This window comes from Oncorhynchus tshawytscha, unplaced genomic scaffold, assembly GCF_018296145.1.
Source record: "Oncorhynchus tshawytscha isolate Ot180627B unplaced genomic scaffold, Otsh_v2.0 Un_contig_167_pilon_pilon, whole genome shotgun sequence".
NCBI lineage: Eukaryota > Metazoa > Chordata > Actinopteri > Salmoniformes > Salmonidae > Oncorhynchus > Oncorhynchus tshawytscha.
The window spans coordinates 132879-153980 of record NW_024609376.1 but is presented as its reverse complement, the minus strand read 5'-3'; the positions used below and the strand labels follow the sequence as shown (position 1 = coordinate 153980).

At 52.5% G+C, this 21102-nt stretch overlaps 1 protein-coding gene across 1 annotated transcript in view; it reads right to left on the bottom strand.

Moving 5' to 3' along the window:
* Positions 1-228: 228 nt before the first annotated feature.
* The window catches only part of LOC121844678 (glypican-6-like), a 109072-nt gene continuing 88198 nt past the window's right edge, over positions 229-21102 (bottom strand). The window contains exons 3-4 of the mRNA XM_042315058.1: positions 4402-4551; positions 229-555 (exon numbers count right to left, since the gene is read on the bottom strand). Coding sequence (XP_042170992.1) covers positions 229-555; positions 4402-4551 — 477 coding nt within the window. The remainder of the gene's footprint in view (positions 556-4401; positions 4552-21102) is intronic.

Below are 21102 nucleotides of genomic sequence, written 5' to 3'. Positions count from 1 at the left end.
CAGCTAGACTACAGCCTCCTGTAGCAGCATCAGACACTACAGCCTCTTGTAGCTATACAGCTAGACTACAGCCTCCTGTAGCAGCATCAGACACTACAGCTAGACTACAGCCTCCTGTAGCAGCATCAGACACTTCAGCTAGACTACAGCCTCCTGTAGCAGCATCAGACACTACAGCATCTAGACTACAGCCTCCTGTAGCAGCATCAGACATCAGCTACACTTCAGCTATACATCTAGACTACAGCCTCCTGTAGCAGCATCAGACACTTCAGCTAGACTACAGCCTCCTGTAGCAGCATCAGACACTTCAGCTAGACTACAGCCTCCTGTAGCAGCATCAGACACTACATCTAGACTACAGCCTCCTGTAGCAGCATCAGACACTTCAGCTAGACGACAGCCTCCTGTAGCAGCATCAGACATTACAGATATCTCTCTGAGAGTAATTTTGACAAGTAGGAAGAGGACAGATCCACCAGACTGATGAGATGAGGTAAGAGGCGGATTGGAAGGAAGGCTTACGCTGTGTTGCATTGTCCTCCACACTGTCCTCTGGGAGCAGCAGAGAAACAGAGAAGAGAGGGATTTAATAGAAAGGCAGATGAGAGAGAGACACAGAGAGAGAGACATAAAACATATACAATGCAAGGAAGGCTATGAATACATGCATTAGTCTGGAAACCAATAGCAACCATAGAACGTGATAAATAGTTCTGGCAAGATATTCAATTCCCCTGCCTCCTCTCTCTTTGGGAGGCTAAGCACCTCTCAACTCATGTTATTACACCTGCCTCAATCCCTATGTATTATAACACATTAAAATTATCTTTCCAATCTACATCTTCTCTAAGACAATGTCCTGGTGTTATCATCATGGAGGAGTAATGTACTATCCTGGAGGGATAATGTACCATCCTGGAGTGATAATGTATCATCCTGGAGGGATAATGTAACATCCTGGAGGGATAATGTACCATTATAACACATTAAAATTATCTTTCCAATCTACATCTTCTCTAAGACAATGTCCTGGTGTTATCATCATGGAGGAGTAATGTACTATCCTGGAGGGATAATGTACCATCCCGGAGGGGTAATGTACCATCCCGGAGTGATAATGTATCATCCTGGAGGGATAATGTAACATCCTGGAGGGGTAATGTACCATCCTGGAGTGATAATGTATCATCCTGGAGGGATAATGTAACATCCTGGAGGGGTATGTACCATCCCTGATGTATCATCACGGAGGGTTAATGGGGAGGGATAATGTAACATCCTGGAGGGGTTAATTTATTAACCCGGAGGGCTTAATGTATCACCCCGGAGGGCTTAATGTATTATCCCAGAGGGGATAATGTCACATTCTGAAGGGATGATGTATCATCCTGGAGGGGTAATGTAACATCCTGGAGGGGTAATGTATCATCCTGGAGGGGTAATGTATCATCCTGGAGGGGTAATGTATCATCCCGGAGGGTTAATGTACTATCCTGGAGGGGTTAATGTATCATCCTGGAGGGGTTAATGTATCATCCCGGAGGGATAATGTAATATCCTGGAGGGGTATTGTATCATCCCGGAGGGGTAATGGGGGATAATGTATCATCCCGGAGGGGGGTTAATGTATCATCCCGGAGGGGTAATGTATCATCCCGGAGGGTTAATGTATCATCCCGGAGGGTTAATGTATCATCCCGGAGGGTTAATGTATCATCCCGGAGGGTTAATGTATCATCCCGGAGGGGTAATGTATCATCCCGGAGGGGTAATGCATCATCCCGGAGGGATAATGTATCATCCCGGAGGGGTAATGTATCATCCCGGAGGGGTAGTGTATGGATTTTTCAAGAATTGCTTAAAAGAAAATTGGGTGTTGTAAATATGTATTGACATGCATATGTTGTTTCCTTGAGCTCTCTGTTCCCATAAAACCCTCCATGGTGTGACCACCAGCTCTCTGTTCCCATAAAACCCTCCATGGTGTGACCACCAGCTCTCTGTTCCCATAAAACCCTCCATGGTGTGACCACCTGCTCTCTGTTCCCATAAAACCCTCCATGGTGTGACCACCAGCTCTCTGTTCCCATAAAACCCTCCATGGTGTGACCACCAGCTCTTTGTTCCCATAAAACCCTCCATGGTGTGACCACCAGCTCTATGTTCCCATAAAACCCTCCATGGTGTGACCACCAGCTCTTTGTTCCCATACAACCCTCCATGATGTGACTACCATTTCTTTGTTCCCATAAAACCCTCCATGGTGTGACCACCAGCTCTTTGTTCCCATAAAACCCTCCAGGGTGTGACCACCAGCTCTTTGTTCCCATAAAACCCTCCAGGGTTTGAGCACCAAGGTAACAGTAGAGTGAGAGAGTGCTTGAGAGGAGAGAGCACACTTATCCCTGCACACTTCACTCTCCCCTGGGGAGATGACAGGATGGTGGGAGACCGAGGCTGTGTATGAGTCAACACAGAGCCATGACCTGAACATGGAACTGAGGATTCAACTGAGAGGAGGGGCTGGGGTCCAAATGGAGCCCCATTCCCTTTATTCTGCACTACTTTTGACCGGGACCATCAAAATTAGTGCACTATATAGGGAATAGGGTGCCATTTTGGACTCAGAGAAGGACTCAGGGGATAACATAAAAGTGATTTTATCTCAAACTATCTCTCTGCTGGTTCTCTCAGTAGACAGTATGATTCCACACTTCCAGAGACTTCTATAACGTTGGTCTGATATAGAAGATTCTGGTCTCTTGTCTACATCTGAGACTAGAGTGGTTCTCTCCCTGCCACCCTTCCTTCTCCTTCCCTAACCACAGATCTAGGATCAGATTATCCTACCCCCAACCCTAACCACAGATCTAGGATCAGATTATCCTACCCCCAACCCTAACATCAACCAGGTGGGTGAAAGATATCTGATACAGGACTCATGGTAGGGGGAAATGTCTACAGTAGAGTATCCCTTCACTGTCCTCCTCCCTGTCCTCCTGTCTTACCAGTGTGTCCTTCTCCCTGCCTTCCTCCCTGTCCTCATCTCTTACCAGTCTGTCCTCCTCCCTGTCCTCCTCTCTTACCAGTCTGTCCTCCTCCCTGTCCTCCTCTCTTACCAGTCTGTCCTCCTCCCTGTCCTCATCTCTTACCAGTCTGTCCTCCTCCCTGTCCTCATCTCTTACCAGTCTGTCCTCCTCCCTGTCCTCCTGTCTTACCAGTCTGTCCTCCTCCCTGTCCTCCTGTCTTACCAGTCTGTCCTCTCTTACCAGTCTGTCCTCCTCCCTGTCCTCCTGTCTTACCAGTCTGTCCTCTCTTACCAGTCTGTCCTCCTCCCTGTCCTCCTCTTACCAGTCTGTCCTCCTCCCTGTCCTCCTGTCTTACCAGTCTGTCCTCCTCCCTGTCCTCCTCCCTTACCAGTCTGTCCTCCTCCCTGTCCTCCTGTCTTACCAGTCTGTCCTCCTCCCTGTCCTCCTCTCTTACCAGTCTGTCCTCCTCCCTGTCCTCCTGTCTTACCAGTCTGTCCTCCTCCCTGTCCTCCTGTCTTACCAGTCTGTCCTCCTCCCTGTCCTCCTCCCTGTCCTCCTGTCTTACCAGTCTGTCCTCCTCCCTGTCCTCCTCCCTGTCCTCCTCTCTTACCAGTCTGTCCTCCTCCCTGTCCTCATCTCTTACCAGTCTGTCCTCCTCCCTGTCCTCATCTCTTACCAGTCTGTCCTCCTCCCTGTCCTCCTGTCTTACCAGTCTGTCCTCCTCCCTGTACTCCTGTCTTACCAGTCTGTCCTCCTCCCTGTACTCCTGTCTTACCAGTCTGTCCTCCTCCCTGTCCTCATCTCTTACCAGTCTGTCCTCCTCCCTGTCCTCATCTCTTACCAGTCTGTCCTCCTCCCTGTCCTCATCTCTTACCAGTCTGTCCTCCTCCCTGTCCTCATCTCTTACCAGTCTGTCCTCCTCCCTGTCCTCCTGTCTTACCAGTCTGTCCTCCTCCCTGTCCTCATCTCTTACCAGTCTGTCCTCCTCCCTGTCCTCATCTCTTACCAGTCTGTCCTCCTCCCTGTCCTCATCTCTTACCAGTCTGTCCTCCTCCCTGTCCTCATCTCTTACCAGTCTGTCCTCCTCCCTGTCCTCCTGTCTTACCAGTCTGTCCTCCTCCCTGTACTCCTGTCTTACCAGTCTGTCCTCCTCCCTGTCCTCATCTCTTACCAGTCTGTCCTCCTCCCTGTCCTCATCTCTTACCAGTCTGTCCTCCTCCCTGTCCTCATCTCTTACCAGTCTGTCCTCCTCCCTGTCCTCATCTCTTACCAGTCTGTCCTCCTCCCTGTCCTCCTCTCTTACCAGTCTGTCCTCCTCCCTGTCCTCACCTCTTACCAGTCTGTCCTCCTCCCTGTCCTCATCTCTTACCAGTCTGTCCAGGCTGGTGCCAGCGGCCGTGGTGGGTCTCTCCTCTGGGCTGTAGGGTCTGAATCGGGCGTTGAAGACATCAGAGATCCCCCTGGCTGATCTGCTGCTGCCCATCCCAGACGGCTTGGGCTGACCACACCCCTGGAACACCTGAAAGACCACATAGAGACACACTCTGTTAACTTGCTGTTGAGAAAACAAACCTACTTTACAATCCGCCAGGTAGGACAGGGATACCACAGATGTGCATTAGTCATATCGAGGAGTCTTGTTATCTAAAAGGGATTACTACAATGTCAACCTCAACTGGTCAAATATCAACTGATTTGACAATAAAAGCCCAGCACCATTCAGTAGACCTACAGCCAAGCGCCATTCAGTAGACCTACAGCCCCATTCAGTAGACCTACAGACCCATTCAGTAGACCTACAGACCCATTCAGTAGACCTACAGCCCAGCACCGTTCAGTAGACCTACAGCGCCATTCAGTAGACCTACAGACCCATTCAGTAGACCTACAGACCCATTCAGTAGACCTACAGCGCCATTCAGTAGACCTACAGAAACATTCAGTAGACCTACAGCCCAGCACCATTCAGTAGACCTACAGCCCAGCACCATTCAGTAGACCTACAGCCCAGCTTCATTCAGTAGACCTACAGCCCAGCACCATTCAGTAGACATAAAGAACCATTCAGTAGACCTACAGCACAGCACCATTCGGGAGACCAACAGCCCAGCACCATTAGGTAGACCTACAGCCCAGCACCATTCAGTAGACCTACAGCCCAGCACCATTCAGGAGACCTACAGCCCATCACCATTCAGTAGACCTACAGCCCAGCACCATTCAGTAGACCTACAGCCCAGCACCGTTCAATAGATCTACAGCACCATTCAGTAGACCTACAGAACCATTCAGTAGACCTACAGCCCAGCACCATTCAGTAGACCTACAGCACAGCACCATTCAGTAGACCTACAGCCCAGCACCATTCAGTAGACCTACAGCCCAGCACCATTCAGTAGACCTACAGCCCAGCACCATCAGGAGACCTACAGCCCAGCATCATTCAGTAGACCTACAGCCCAGCACCATTCAGTAGACCTACAGCCCAGCTTCATTCAGTAGACCTACAGCCCAGCACCATTCAGTAGACATAAAGAACCATTCAGTAGACCTACAGCACAGCACCATTCGGGAGACCAACAGCCCAGCACCATTAGGTAGACCTACAGCCCAGCACCATTCAGTAGAGCTACAGCCCAGCACCATTCAGTAGACCTACAGCCCAGCACCATTCAGTAGACCTACAGCCCAGCACCATTCAGGAGACCTACAGCCCAGCACCATTCAGTAGACCTACAGCCCAGCGCCATTCAGTAGACCTAAAGCCCAGCGCCATTCAGGAGACCTACAGCCCAGCACCATTCAGTAGACCTACAGCCCAGCACCATTCAGTAGACCTACAGCCCAGCACCATTCAGTAGACCTACAGCCCAGCACCATTCAGCAGACCTACAGCCCAGCACCATTCAGTAGACCTACAGCCCAGCACCATTCAGGAGACCTACAGCCCAGCACCATTCAGTAGACCTACAGCCCAGCGCCATTCAGTAGACCTAAAGCCCAGCGCCATTCAGGAGACATACAGCCCAGCACCGTTCAGTAGACCTACAGCCCAGCACCATTCAGTAGACCTACAGCACCATTCAGTAGACCTACAGCCCAGCACCATTCAGTAGACCTACAGCACCATTTAGTAGACCTACAGCCCAGCACCATTCAGTAGACCTACAGCGCCATTCAGGAGACCTACAGCCCAGCACCATTCAGTAGACCTACAGCCAGCACCATTCAGGAGACCTACAGCCCATCACCATTCAGTAGACCAACAGCCCAGCACCATTCAGTAGACCTACAGCGCAGCACCATTTGGGAGACCAACAGCCCAGCACCATTCAGTAGACCTACAGCCCAGCTTCATTCAGTAGACCTACAGCCCAGCACCATTCAGTAGACCTACAGAACCATTCAGTAGACCTACAGCGCAGCACCATTTGGGAGAACAACAGCCCAGCACCATTCAGTAGACCTACAGCCCAGCACCATTCAGTAGACCTACAGCCCAGCGCCATTCAGGAGACCTACAGCCCAGAACCATTCAGTATACCTACAGCGCAGCACCATTCAGTAGACCTACAGCCCAGCACTATTCAGGAGACCTACAGCCATCACCATTCAGTAGACCTACAGCCCAGCACCATTCAGTAGACCTACAGCCCAGCACCGTTCAGTAGACCTACAGCACCAGTCAGTAGACCTACAGAAGCATTCAGTAGACCTACAGAACCATTCAGTAGACCTACAGCCCAGCACCATTCAGTAGACCTACAGCGCAGCACCATTAAGGAGACCTACAGCCCAGCACCATTCAGGAGACCTACAGCCCAGCACCATTCAGTAGACCTACAGCCCAGCACCATTCAGTAGACCTACAGCCCAGCACCATTCAGGAGACCTACAGCCCAGCACCATTCAGTAGACCTACAGCCCAGCGCCATTCAGTAGACCTACAGCCCAGCGCCATTCAGGAGACCTACAGCCCAGCACCGTTCAGTAGACCTACAGCCCAGCACCATTCAGTAGACCTACAGCACCATTCAGTAGACCTACATCCCAGCACCACTCAGTAGACCTACAGCCCAGCACCATTCAGTAGACCTACAGCACCATTCAGTAGACCTACAGCCCAGCGCCATTCAGTAGACCTACAGCCCAGCGCCATTCAGGAGAACTACAGCCCAGCACCATTCAGTAGATCTACAGCACCATTCAGTAGACCTACAGCCCAGCTTCATACAGTAGGCCTACAGCCCAGAAACATTCAGTAGACCTACATAACCATTCAGTAGACCTACAGCGCAGCACCATTCGGGAGACCAACAGCCCAGCACCATTCAGTAGACCTACAGCCCAGCACCATTCAGTAGACCTACAGCCCAGCGATATTCAGTAGACCTACAGCCAAGCACCATTCAGGAGACCTACAGCCCATCACCATTCAGTAGACCAACAGCCCAGCACCATTCAGTAGACCTACAGCGCAGCACCATTTGGGAGACCAACAGCCCAGCACCATTCAGTAGACCTACAGCCCAGCACCATTCAGTAGACCTACAGCCCAGCGCCATTCAGGAGACCTACAGCCCAGAACCATTCAGTATACCTACAGCGCAGCACCATTCAGTAGACCTACAGCCCAGCACCATTCAGGAGACCTACAGCCCAGCACCGTTCAGTAGACCTACAGCACCAGTCAGTAGACCTACAGAACCATTCAGTAGACCTACAGAACCATTCAGTAGACCTACAGCCCAGCACCATTCAGTAGACCTACAGCGCAGCACCATTAAGGAGACCTACAGCCCAGCACCATTCAGGAGACCTACAGCCCAGCACCATTCAGTAGACCTACAGCCCAGCACCATTCAGTAGACCTACAGCCCAGCACCATTCAGTAGACCTACAGCCCAGCACCATTCAGTAGAGACCTACAGCCCAGCACCATTCAGTAGACCTACAGCCCAGCGCCATTCAGTAGACCTACAGCCCAGCGCCATTCAGGAGACCTACAGCCCAGCACCGTTCAGTAGACCTACAGCCCAGCACCATTCAGTAGACCTACAGCACCATTCAGTAGACCTACATCCCAGCACCACTCAGTAGACCTACAGCCCAGCACCATTCAGTAGACCTACAGCACCATTCAGTAGACCTACAGCCCAGCGCCATTCAGTAGACCTACAGCCCAGCGCCATTCAGGAGAACTACAGCCCAGCACCATTCAGTAGATCTACAGCACCATTCAGTAGACCTACAGCCCAGCTTCATACAGTAGGCCTACAGCCCAGAAACATTCAGTAGACCTACATAACCATTCAGTAGACCTACAGCGCAGCACCATTCGGGAGACCAACAGCCCAGCACCATTCAGTAGACCTACAGCCCAGCACCATTCAGTAGACCTACAGCCCAGCGATATTCAGTAGACCTACAGCCCAGCGCCATTCAGGAGACCTACAGCCCAGCACCATTCAGTAGACCTACAGCCAAGCACCATTCAGGAGACCTACAGCCCATCACCATTCAGTAGACCAACAGCCCAGCACCATTCAGTAGACCTACAGCCCAGCGCCATTCAGGAGACCTACAGCCCAGAACCATTCAGTATACCTACAGCGCAGCACCATTCAGTAGACCTACAGCCCAGCACCATTCAGGAGACCTACAGCCCAGCACCGTTCAGTAGACCTACAGCACCAGTCAGTAGACCTACAGAACCATTCAGTAGACCTACAGAACCATTCAGTAGACCTACAGCCCAGCACCATTCAGTAGACCTACAGCGCAGCACCATTAAGGAGACCTACAGCCCAGCACCATTCAGGAGACCTACAGCCCAGCACCATTCAGTAGACCTACAGCCCAGCACCATTCAGTAGACCTACAGCCCAGCACCATTCAGTAGACCTACAGCCCAGCACCATTCAGGAGACCTACAGCCCAGCACCATTCAGTAGACCTACAGCCCAGCGCCATTCAGTAGACCTACAGCCCAGCGCCGTTCAGGAGACCTACAGCCCAGCACCGTTCAGTAGACCTACAGCCCAGCACCATTCAGTAGACCTACAGCACCATTCAGTAGACCTACATCCCAGCACCACTCAGTAGACCTACAGCCCAGCACCATTCAGTAGACCTACAGCACCATTCAGTAGACCTACAGCCCAGCACCGTTCAGTAGATCTACAGCGCCAGTCAGTAGACCTACAGAACCATTCAGTAGACCTACAGAACCATTCAGTAGACCTACAGCGCAGCACCATTCAGTAGACCTACAGCCCAGCGCCATTCAGGAGAACTACAGCCCAGCACCATTCAGTAGATCTACAGCACCATTCAGTAGACCTACAGCCCAGCTTCATACAGTAGGCCTACAGCCCAGAAACATTCAGTAGACCTACATAACCATTCAGTAGACCTACAGCGCAGCACCATTCGGGAGACCAACAGCCCAGCACCATTCAGTAGACCTACAGCCCAGCACCATTCAGTAGACCTACAGCCCAGCGATATTCAGTAGACCTACAGCCCAGCGCCATTCAGGAGACCTACAGCCCAGCACCATTCAGTAGACCTACAGCCCAGCACCATTCAGGAGACCTACAGCCCATCACCATTCAGTAGAACAACAGCCCAGCACCATTCAGTAGACCTACAGCGCAGCACCATTTGGGAGACCAACAGCCCAGCACCATTCAGTAGACCTACAGCCCAGAACCATTCAGTATACCTACAGCGCAGCACCATTCAGTAGACCTACAGCCCAGCACTATTCAGGAGACCTACAGCCCATCACCATTCAGTAGACCTACAGCCCAGCACCATTCAGTAGACCTACAGCCCAGCACCGTTCAGTAGACCTACAGCACCAGTCAGTAGACCTACAGAACCATTCAGTAGACCTACAGAACCATTCAGTAGACCTACAGCCCAGCACCATTCAGTAGACCTACAGCGCAGCACCATTAAGGAGACCTACAGCCCAGCACCATTCAGGAGACCTACAGCCCAGCACCATTCAGTAGACCTACAGCCCAGCACCATTCAGTAGACCTACAGCCCAGCACCATTCAGGAGACCTACAGCCCAGCACCATTCAGTAGACCTACAGCCCAGCGCCATTCAGTAGACCTACAGCCCAGCGCCATTCAGGAGACCTACAGCCCAGCACCGTTCAGTAGACCTACAGCCCAGCACCATTCAGTAGACCTACAGCACCATTCAGTAGACCTACAGCCCAGCACCATTCAGTAGACCTACAGCCCAGCGCCATTCAGGAGACCTACAGCCCAGAACCATTCAGTATACCTACAGCGCAGCACCATTCAGTAGACCTACAGCCCAGCACCATTCAGGAGACCTACAGCCCAGCACCGTTCAGTAGACCTACAGCACCAGTCAGTAGACCTACAGAACCATTCAGTAGACCTACAGAACCATTCAGTAGACCTACAGCCCAGCGCCATTCAGTAGACCTACAGCCCAGCGCCATTCAGGAGACCTACAGCCCAGCACCGTTCAGTAGACCTACAGCCCAGCACCATTCAGTAGACCTACAGCACCATTCAGTAGACCTACAGCCCAGCGCCATTCAGTAGACCTACAGCCCAGCGCCATTCAGGAGAACTACAGCCCAGCACCATTCAGTAGATCTACAGCACCATTCAGTAGACCTACAGCCCAGCTTCATACAGTAGGCCTACAGCCCAGAAACATTCAGTAGACCTACATAACCATTCAGTAGACCTACAGCGCAGCACCATTCGGGAGACCAACAGCCCAGCACCATTCAGTAGACCTACAGCCCAGCACCATTCAGTAGACCTACAGCCCAGCGATATTCAGTAGACCTACAGCCCAGCGCCATTCAGGAGACCTACAGCCCAGCGCCATTCAGGAGACCTACAGCCCAGCACCATTCAGTAGACCTACAGCCCAGCACCATTCAGGAGACCTACAGCCCATCACCATTCAGTAGACCAACAGCCCAGCACCATTCAGTAGACCTACAGCGCAGCACCATTTGGGAGACCAACAGCTCAGCACCATTCAGTAGACCTACAGCCCAGAACCATTCAGTATACCTACAGCACAGCACCATTCAGTAGACCTACAGCCCAGCACTATTCAGGAGACCTACAGCCCATCACCATTCAGTAGACCTACAGCCCAGCACCATTCAGTAGACCTACAGCCCAGCACTGTTCAGTAGACCTACAGCACCAGTCAGTAGACCTACAGAACCATTCAGTAGACCTACAGAACCATTCAGTAGACCTACAGCCCAGCACCATTCAGTAGACCTACAGCGCAGCACCATTAAGGAGACCTACAGCCCAGCACCATTCAGGAGACCTACAGCCCAGCACCATTCAGTAGACCTACAGCCCAGCACCATTCAGTAGACCTACAGCCCAGCACCATTCAGGAGACCTACAGCCCAGCACCATTCAGTAGACCTACAGCCCAGCGCCATTCAGTAGACCTACAGCCCAGCGCCATTCAGGAGACCTACAGCCCAGCACCGTTCAGTAGACCTACAGCCCAGCACCATTCAGTAGACCTACAGCACCATTCAGTAGACCTACATCCCAGCACCACTCAGTAGACCTACAGCCCAGCACCATTCAGTAGACCTACAGCACCATTCAGTAGACCTACAGCCCAGCGCCATTCAGTAGACCTACAGCCCAGCGCCATTCAGGAGAACTACAGCCCAGCACCATTCAGTAGATCTACAGCACCATTCAGTAGACCTACAGCCCAGCTTCATACAGTAGGCCTACAGCCCAGAAACATTCAGTAGACCTACATAACCATTCAGTAGACCTACAGCGCAGCACCATTCGGGAGACCAACAGCCCAGCACCATTCAGTAGACCTACAGCCCAGCACCATTCAGTAGACCTACAGCCCAGCGATATTCAGTAGACCTACAGCCCAGCGCCATTCAGGAGACCTACAGCCCAGCACCATTCAGTAGACCTACAGCCCAGCACCATTCAGGAGACCTACAGCCCATCACCATTCAGTAGACCAACAGCCCAGCACCATTCAGTAGACCTACAGCGCAGCACCATTTGGGAGACCAACAGCCCAGCACCATTCAGTAGACCTACAGCCCAGCACCATTCAGTAGACCTACAGCCCAGCGCCATTCAGGAGACCTACAGCCCAGCACCATTCAGGAGACCTACAGCCCAGCACCATTCAGTAGACCAACAGCCCAGCACCATTCAGTAGACCTACAGCACCATTTAGTAGACCTACAGCCCAGCACCATTCAGTAGACCTACAGCGCCAGTCAGTAGACCTACAGAACCATTCAGTAGACCTACAGAACCATTCAGTAGACCTACAGCGCAGCACCATTCAGGAGACCTACAGCCCAGCACCATTCAGGAGACCTACAGCCCAGCACCATTCAGTAGACCTACAGCCCAGCACCATTCAGTAGACCTACAGCACCATTCAGTAGACCTACAGCCCAGCACCATTCAGTAGACCTACAGCACCATTTAGTAGACCTACAGCCCAGCACCATTCAGTAGACCTACAGCGCCATTCAGTAGACCTACAGCCCAGCGCCATTCAGGAGACCTACAGCCCATCACCATTCAGTAGACCTATAGCCCAGCACCATTCAGTAGACCTACAGCGCCATTCAGTAGACCTACAGCCCAGCGCCATTCAGGAGACCTACAGCACAGCACCATTCAGTAGACCTACAGCCCAGCACCGTTCAGTAGATCTAGAGCACCATTCAGTTGACCTACAGAACCATTCAGTAGACATACAGACCCATTCAGTAGACCTACAGCCCAGAACCATTCAGTAGACCTACAGCCCAGCAACATTCAGTAGACCTACAGCGCAGCACCATTCAGGAGACCTACAGCCCAGCACCATTCAGTAGACCTACAGCCCAGCACCATTCTGTAGACCTACAGCCCAGCACCATTCAGTAGACCTACAGCCCAGCGCCATTCAGTAGACCTACAGCCCAGTGCCATTCAGGACACCTACAGCCCAGCACCGTTCAGTAGACCTACAGACCAGCACCATTCGGTAGACCTACAACCCAGTGCCATTCAGGAGACATACAGCCCAGCACCGTTCAGTAGACCTACAGCCCAGCACCATTCAGTAGACCTACAGCACCATTCAGTAGACCTACAGCCCAGCACCATTCAGTAGACCTACAGCACCATTTAGTAGACCTACAGCCCAGCACCATTCAGTAGACCTACAGCGCCATTCAGTAGACCTACAGCCCAGCGCCATTCAGGAGACCTACAGCCCATCACCATTCAGTAGACCTACAGCCCAGCACCATTCAGTAGACCTACAGCCCAGCACCTTTCAGTAGATCTACAGCGCCATTCAGTAGACCTACAGAACCATTCAGTAGACCTACAGCCCAGCACCATTCAGTAGACCTACAGCCCAGCACCGTTCAGTAGTTCTACAGCACCATTCAGTAGACCTACAGCCCAGCACCATTCAGTAGACCTACAGCCCAGCACCATTCAGTAGACCTACAGAACCATTCAGTAGACCTACAGCGCAGCACCATTCGGGAGACCAACAGCCCAGCACCATTCAGTAGACCTACAGCCCAGCACCATTCAGTAGACCTACAGCCCAGTGCCATTCAGGACACCTACAGCCCAGCACCGTTCAGTAGACCTACAGACCAGCACCATTCAGTAGACCTACAACCCAGTGCCATTCAGGAGACATACAGCCCAGCACCGTTCAGTAGACCTACAGCCCAGCACCATTCAGTAGACCTACAGCACCATTCAGTAGACCTACAGCCCAGCACCATTCAGTAGACCTACAGCACCATTTAGTAGACCTACAGCCCAGCACCATTCAGTAGACCTACAGCGCCATTCAGTAGACCTACAGCCCAGCACCATTCAGTAGACCTACAGCCCAGCACCGTTCTGTAGATCTACAGCGCCATTCAGTAGACCTACAGAACCATTCAGTAGACCTACAGCCCAGCACCGTTCTGTAGATCTACAGCACCATTCAGTAGACCTACAGCCCAGCTTCATTCAGTAGACCTACAGCCCAGCACCATTCAGTAGACCTACAGAACCATTCAGTAGACCTACAGCGCAGCACCATTTGGGAGACCAACAGCCCAGCACCATTCAGTAGACCTACAGCCCAGCACCATTCAGTAGACCTACAGCCCAGAGCCATTCAGGAGACCTACAGCCCAGAACCATTCAGTATACCTACAGCGCAGCACCATTCAGTAGACCTACAGCCCAGCACTATTCAGGAGACCTACATCCCATCACCATTCAGTAGACCTACAGCCCAGCACCATTCAGTAGACCTACAGCCCAGCACCGTTCAGTAGACCTACAGCACCAGTCAGTAGACCTACAGAACCATTCAGTAGACCTACAGAACCATTCAGTAGACCTACAGCCCAGCACCATTCAGTAGACCTACAGCGCAGCACCATTAAGGAGACCTACAGCCCAGCACCATTCAGGAGACCTACAGCCCAGCACCATTCAGGAGACCTACAGCCCAGCACCATTCAGTAGACCTACAGCCCAGCACCATTCAGTAGACCTACAGCCCAGCACCATTCAGGAGACCTACAGCCCAGCACCATTCAGTAGACCTACAGCCCAGCGCCATTCAGGAGACCTACAGCCCAGCACCGTTCAGTAGACCTACAGCCCAGCACCATTCAGTAGACCTACAGCACCATTCAGTAGACCTACATCCCAGCACCACTCAGTAGACCTACAGCCCAGCACCATTCAGTAGACCTACAGCACCATTCAGTAGACCTACAGCCCAGCGCCATTCAGTAGACCTACAGCCCAGCGCCATTCAGGAGAACTACAGCCCAGCACCATTCAGTAGATCTACAGCACCATTCAGTAGACCTACAGCCCAGCTTCATACAGTAGGCCTACAGCCCAGAAGCATTCAGTAGACCTACATAACCATTCAGTAGACCTACAGCGCAGCACCATTCGGGAGACCAACAGCCCAGCACCATTCAGTAGACCTACAGCCCAGCACCATTCAGTAGACCTACAGCCCAGCGATATTCAGTAGACCTACAGCCCAGCGCCATTCAGGAGACCTACAGCCCAGCACCATTCAGTAGACCTACAGCCCAGCACCATTCAGGAGACCAACAGCCCAGCACCATTCAGTAGACCTACAGAACAATTCAGTAGACCTACAGCGCAGCACCATTCAGGAGACCTACAGCCCAGCACCATTCAGGAGACCTACAGCCCAGCACCATTCAGTAGACCAACAGCCCAGCACCATTCAGTAGACCTACAGCACCATTTAGTAGACCTACAGCCCAGCACCATTCAGTAGACCTACAGCGCCAGTCAGTAGACCTACAGAACCATTCAGTAGACCTACAGAACCATTCAGTAGACCTACAGCGCAGCACCATTCAGGAGACCTACAGCCCAGCACCATTCAGGAGACCTACAGCCCAGCACCATTCAGTAGACCTACAGCCCAGCACCATTCAGTAGACCTACAGCACCATTCAGTAGACCTACAGCCCAGCACCATTCAGTAGACCTACAGCACCATTTAGTAGACCTACAGCCCAGCACCATTCAGTAGACCTACAGCGCCATTCAGTAGACCTACAGCCCAGCGCCATTCAGGAGACCTACAGCCCATCACCATTCAGTAGACCTATAGCCCAGCACCATTCAGTAGACCTACAGCCCAGCACCGTTCAGTAGATCTACAGCGCCATTCAGTAGACCTACAGAACCATTCAGTAGACCTACAGCCCAGCACCTTTCAGTAGACCTACAGAACCATTCAGTAGACCTACAGCCCAGCACCATTCGGGAGACCAACAGCCCAGCACCATTCAGTAGACCTACAGCCCAGCGCCATTCAGGAGACCTACAGCCCAGCACCGTTCAGTAGACCTACAGCCCAGCACCATTCAGTAGACCTACAGCACCATTCAGTAGACCTACAGCCCAGCACCATTCAGTAGACCTACAGCCCAGCGCCATTCAGGAGACCTACAGCCCAGCACCGTTCAGTAGATCTACAGCACCATTCAGTAGACCTACAGCCCAGCACCGTTCAGTAGACCTACAGAACCATTCAGTAGACCTACAGCCCAGCACCATTCAGGAGACCTACAGCCCAGCACCATTCAGGAGACCTACAGCCCAGCACCATTCAGTAGACCTACAGCCCAGCACCATTCAGTAGACCTACAGCCCAGCACCGTTCAGTAGATCTACAGCGCCAGTCAGTAGACCTACAGAACCATTCAGTAGACCTACAGCGCAGCACCATTCAGTAGACCTACAGCCCAGCGCCATTCAGGAGACCTACAGCCCAGCGCCATTCAGGAGACCTACAGCCCAGCACCGTTCAGTAGACCTACACCCCAGCACCACTCAGTAGACCTACAGCCCAGCACCGTTCAGTAGATCTACAGCACCAGTCAGTAGACCTACAGAACCAGTCAGTAGACCTACAGAACCATTCAGTAGACCTACAGCCCAGAACCATTCAGTAGACCTACAGAACCATTCAGTAGACCTACAGCCCAGCACCATTCGGGAGACCAACAGCCCAGCACCATTCAGTAGACCTACAGCCCAGCGCCATTCAGGAGACCTACAGCCCAGCACCGTTCAGTAGACCTACAGCCCAGCACCATTCAGTAGACCTACAGCACCATTCAGTAGACCTACACCCCAGCACCACTCAGTAGACCTACAGCCCAGCACCATTCAGTAGACCTACAGCACCATTCAGTAGACCTACAGCCCAGCGCCATTCAGTAGACCTACAGCCCAGCGCCATTCAGGAGACCTACAGCCCAGCACCGTTCAGTAGATCTACAGCACCATTCAGTAGACCTACAGCCCAGCACCGTTCAGTAGACCTACAGAACCATTCAGTAGACCTACAGCCCAGCACCATTCGGGAGACCAACAGCCCAGCACCATTCAGTAGACCTACAGCCCAGCACCATTCAGTAGACCTACAGCCCAGCGCCATTCAGGAGACCTACAGCCCAGCACCATTCAGTAGACCTACAGCCCAGCACCATTCAGTAGACCTACAGCCCAGCACCATTCAGGAGACCTACAGCCCAGCACCATTCAGTAGACCTACAGCCCAGTGCCATTCAGTAGACCTACACCCCAGCACCGTTCAGTAGACCTACAGCCCAGCACCATTCAGTAGACCTACAGCACCATTCAGTAGACCTACACCCCAGCACCACTCAGTAGACCTACAGCCCAGCACCGTTCAGTAGATCTACAGCGCCAGTCAGTAGACCTACAGAACCATTCAGTAGACCTACAGAACCATTCAGTAGACCTACAGCCCAGAACCATTCAGTAGACCTACAGAACCATTCAGTAGACCTACAGCCCAGCACCATTCGGGAGACCAACAGCCCAGCACCATTCAGTAGACCTACAGCCCAGCGCCATTCAGGAGACCTACAGCCCAGCACCGTTCAGTAGACCTACAGCCCAGCACCATTCAGTAGACCTACAGCACCATTCAGTAGACCTACACCCCAGCACCACTCAGTAGACCTACAGCCCAGCACCATTCAGTAGACCTACAGCACCATTCAGTAGACCTACAGCCCAGCGCCATTCAGTAGACCTACAGCCCAGCGCCATTCAGGAGACCTACAGCCCAGCACCGTTCAGTAGATCTACAGCACCATTCAGTAGACCTACAGCCCAGCACCGTTCAGTAGACCTACAGAACCATTCAGTAGACCTACAGCCCAGCACCATTCGGGAGACCAACAGCCCAGCACCATTCAGTAGACCTACAGCCCAGCACCATTCAGTAGACCTACAGCCCAGCGATATTCAGTAGACCTACAGCCCAGCGCCATTCAGGAGACCTACAGCCCAGCACCATTCAGTAGACCTACAGCCCAGCACCATTCAGGAGACCTACAGCCCATCACCATTCAGTAGACCAACAGCCCAGCACCGTTCAGTAGACCTACAGACCAGCACCATTCAGTAGACCTACAACCCAGCGCCATTCAGGAGACATACAGCCCAGCACCGTTCAGTAGACCTACAGCCCAGCACCATTCAGTAGACCTACAGCACCATTCAGTAGACCTACAGCCCAGCACCATTCAGTAGACCTACAGCACCATTTAGTAGACCTACAGCCCAGCACCATTCAGTAGACCTACAGCGCCATTCAGTAGACCTACAGCCCAGCGCCATTTAGGAGACCTACAGCCCATCACCATTCAGTAGACCTACAGCCCAGCACCATTCAGTAGACCTACAGCCCAGCACCGTTCTGTAGATCTACAGCGCCATTCAGTAGACCTACAGAACCATTCAGTAGACCTACAGCCCAGCACCGTTCTGTAGATCTACAGCACCATTCAGTAGACCTACAGCCCAGCTTCATTCAGTAGACCTACAGCCCAGCACCATTCAGTAGACCTACAGAACCATTCAGTAGACCTACAGCGCAGCACCATTTGGGAGACCAACAGCCCAGCACCATTCAGTAGACCTACAGCCCAGCACCATTCAGTAGACCTACAGCCCAGCGCCATTCAGGAGACCTACAGCCCAGAACCATTCAGTATACCTACAGCGCAGCACCATTCAGTAGACCTACAGCCCAGCACTATTCAGGAGACCTACAGCCCATCACCATTCAGTAGACCCTCAGCCCAGCACCATTCAGTAGACCTACAGCCCAGCACCGTTCAGTAGACCTACAGCACCAGTCAGTAGACCTACAGGACCATTCAGTAGACCTACAGAACCATTCAGTAGACCTACAGCCCAGCACCATTCAGTAGACCTACAGCGCAGCACCATTAAGGAGACCTACAGCCCAGCACCATTCAGGAGACCTACAGCCCAGCACCATTCAGGAGACCTACAGCCCAGCACCATTCAGTAGACCTACAGCCCAGCACCATTCAGTAGACCTACAGCCCAGCACCATTCAGGAGACCTACAGCCCAGCACCATTCAGTAGACCTACAGCCCAGCGCCATTCAGTAGACCTACAGCCCAGCGCCATTCAGGAGACCTACAGCCCAGCACCGTTCAGTAGACCTACAGCCCAGCACCATTCAGTAGACCTACAGCACCATTCAGTAGAACTACATCCCAGCACCACTCAGTAGACCTACAGCCCAGCACCATTCAGTAGACCTACAGCACCATTCAGTAGACCTACAGCCCAGCGCCATTCAGTAGACCTACAGCCCAGCGCCATTCAGGAGAACTACAGCCCAGCACCATTCAGTAGATCTACAGCACCATTCAGTAGACCTACAGCCCAGCTTCATACAGTAGGCCTACAGCCCAGAAACATTCAGTAGACCTACATAACCATTCAGTAGACCTACAGCGCAGCACCATTCGGGAGACCAACAGCCCAGCACCATTCAGTAGACCTACAGCCCAGCACCATTCAGTAGACCTACAGCCCAGCGATATTCAGTAGACCTACAGCCCAGCGCCATTCAGGAGACCTACAGCCCAGCACCATTCAGTAGACCTACAGCCCAGCACCATTCAGGAGACCTACAGCCCATCACCATTCTGTAGACCTACAGCGCAGCACCATTCAGTAGACCTACAGCCCAGCGCCATTCAGGAGACCTACAGCCCAGCGCCATTCAGGAGACCTACAGCCCAGCACCGTTAAGTAGACCTACACCCCAGCACCACTCAGTAGACCTACAGCCCAGCACCGTTCAGTAGATCTACAGCACCAGTCAGTAGACCTACAGAACCATTCAGTAGACCTACAGAACCATTCAGTAGACCTACAGCCCAGAACCATTCAGTAGACCTACAGCACCATTCAGTAGACCTACAGCACCAGTCAGTAGACCTACAGAACCATTCAGTAGACCTACAGAACCATTCAGTAGACCTACAGCCCAGAACCATTCAGTAGACCTACAGAACCATTCAGTAGACCTACAGCCCAGCACCATTCGGGAGACCAACAGCCCAGCACCATTCAGTAGACCTACAGCCCAGCGCCATTCAGGAGACCTACAGCCCAGCACCGTTCAGTAGACCTACAGCCCAGCACCATTCAGTAGACCTACAGCACCATTCAGTAGACCTACACCCCAGCACCACTCAGTAGACCTACAGCCCAGCACCATTCAGTAGACCTACAGCACCATTCAGTAGACCTACAGCCCAGCGCCATTCAGTAGACCTACAGCCCAGCGCCATTCAGGAGACCTACAGCCCAGCACCGTTCAGTAGATCTACAGCACCATTCAGTAGACCTACAGCCCAGCACCGTTCAGTAGACCTACAGAACCATTCAGTAGACCTACAGCCCAGCACCATTCGGGAGACCAACAGCCCAGCACCATTCAGTAGACCTACAGCCCAGCACCATTCAGTAGACCTACAGCCCAGCGCCATTCAGGAGACCTACAGCCCAGCACCATTCAGTAGACCTACAGCCCAGCACCATTCAGTAGACCTACAGCCCAGCACCATTCAGGAGACCTACAGCCCAGCACCATTCAGTAGACCTACAGCCCAGTGCCATTCAGTAGACCTACAGCCCAGCACCGTTCAGTAGACCTACAGCCCAGCACCATTCAGTAGACCTACAGCACCATTCAGTAGACCTACACCCCAGCACCACTCAGTAGACCTACAGCCCAGCACCGTTCAGTAGATCTACAGCGCCAGTCAGTAGACCTACAGAACCATTCAGTAGACCTACAGCCCAGCACCATTCGGGAGACCAACAGCCCAGCACCATTCAGTAGACCTACAGCCCAGCACCATTCAGTAGACCTACAGCCCAGCGATATTCAGTAGACCTACAGCCCAGCGCCATTCAGGAGACCTACAGCCCAGCACCATTCAGTAGACCTACAGCCCAGAACCATTCAGGAGACCTACAGCCCATCACCATTCAGTAGACCAACAGCCCAGCACCATTCAGTAGACCTACAGAACCATTCAGTAGACCTACAGCGCAGCACCATTCAGGAGACCTACAGCCCAGCACCATTCAG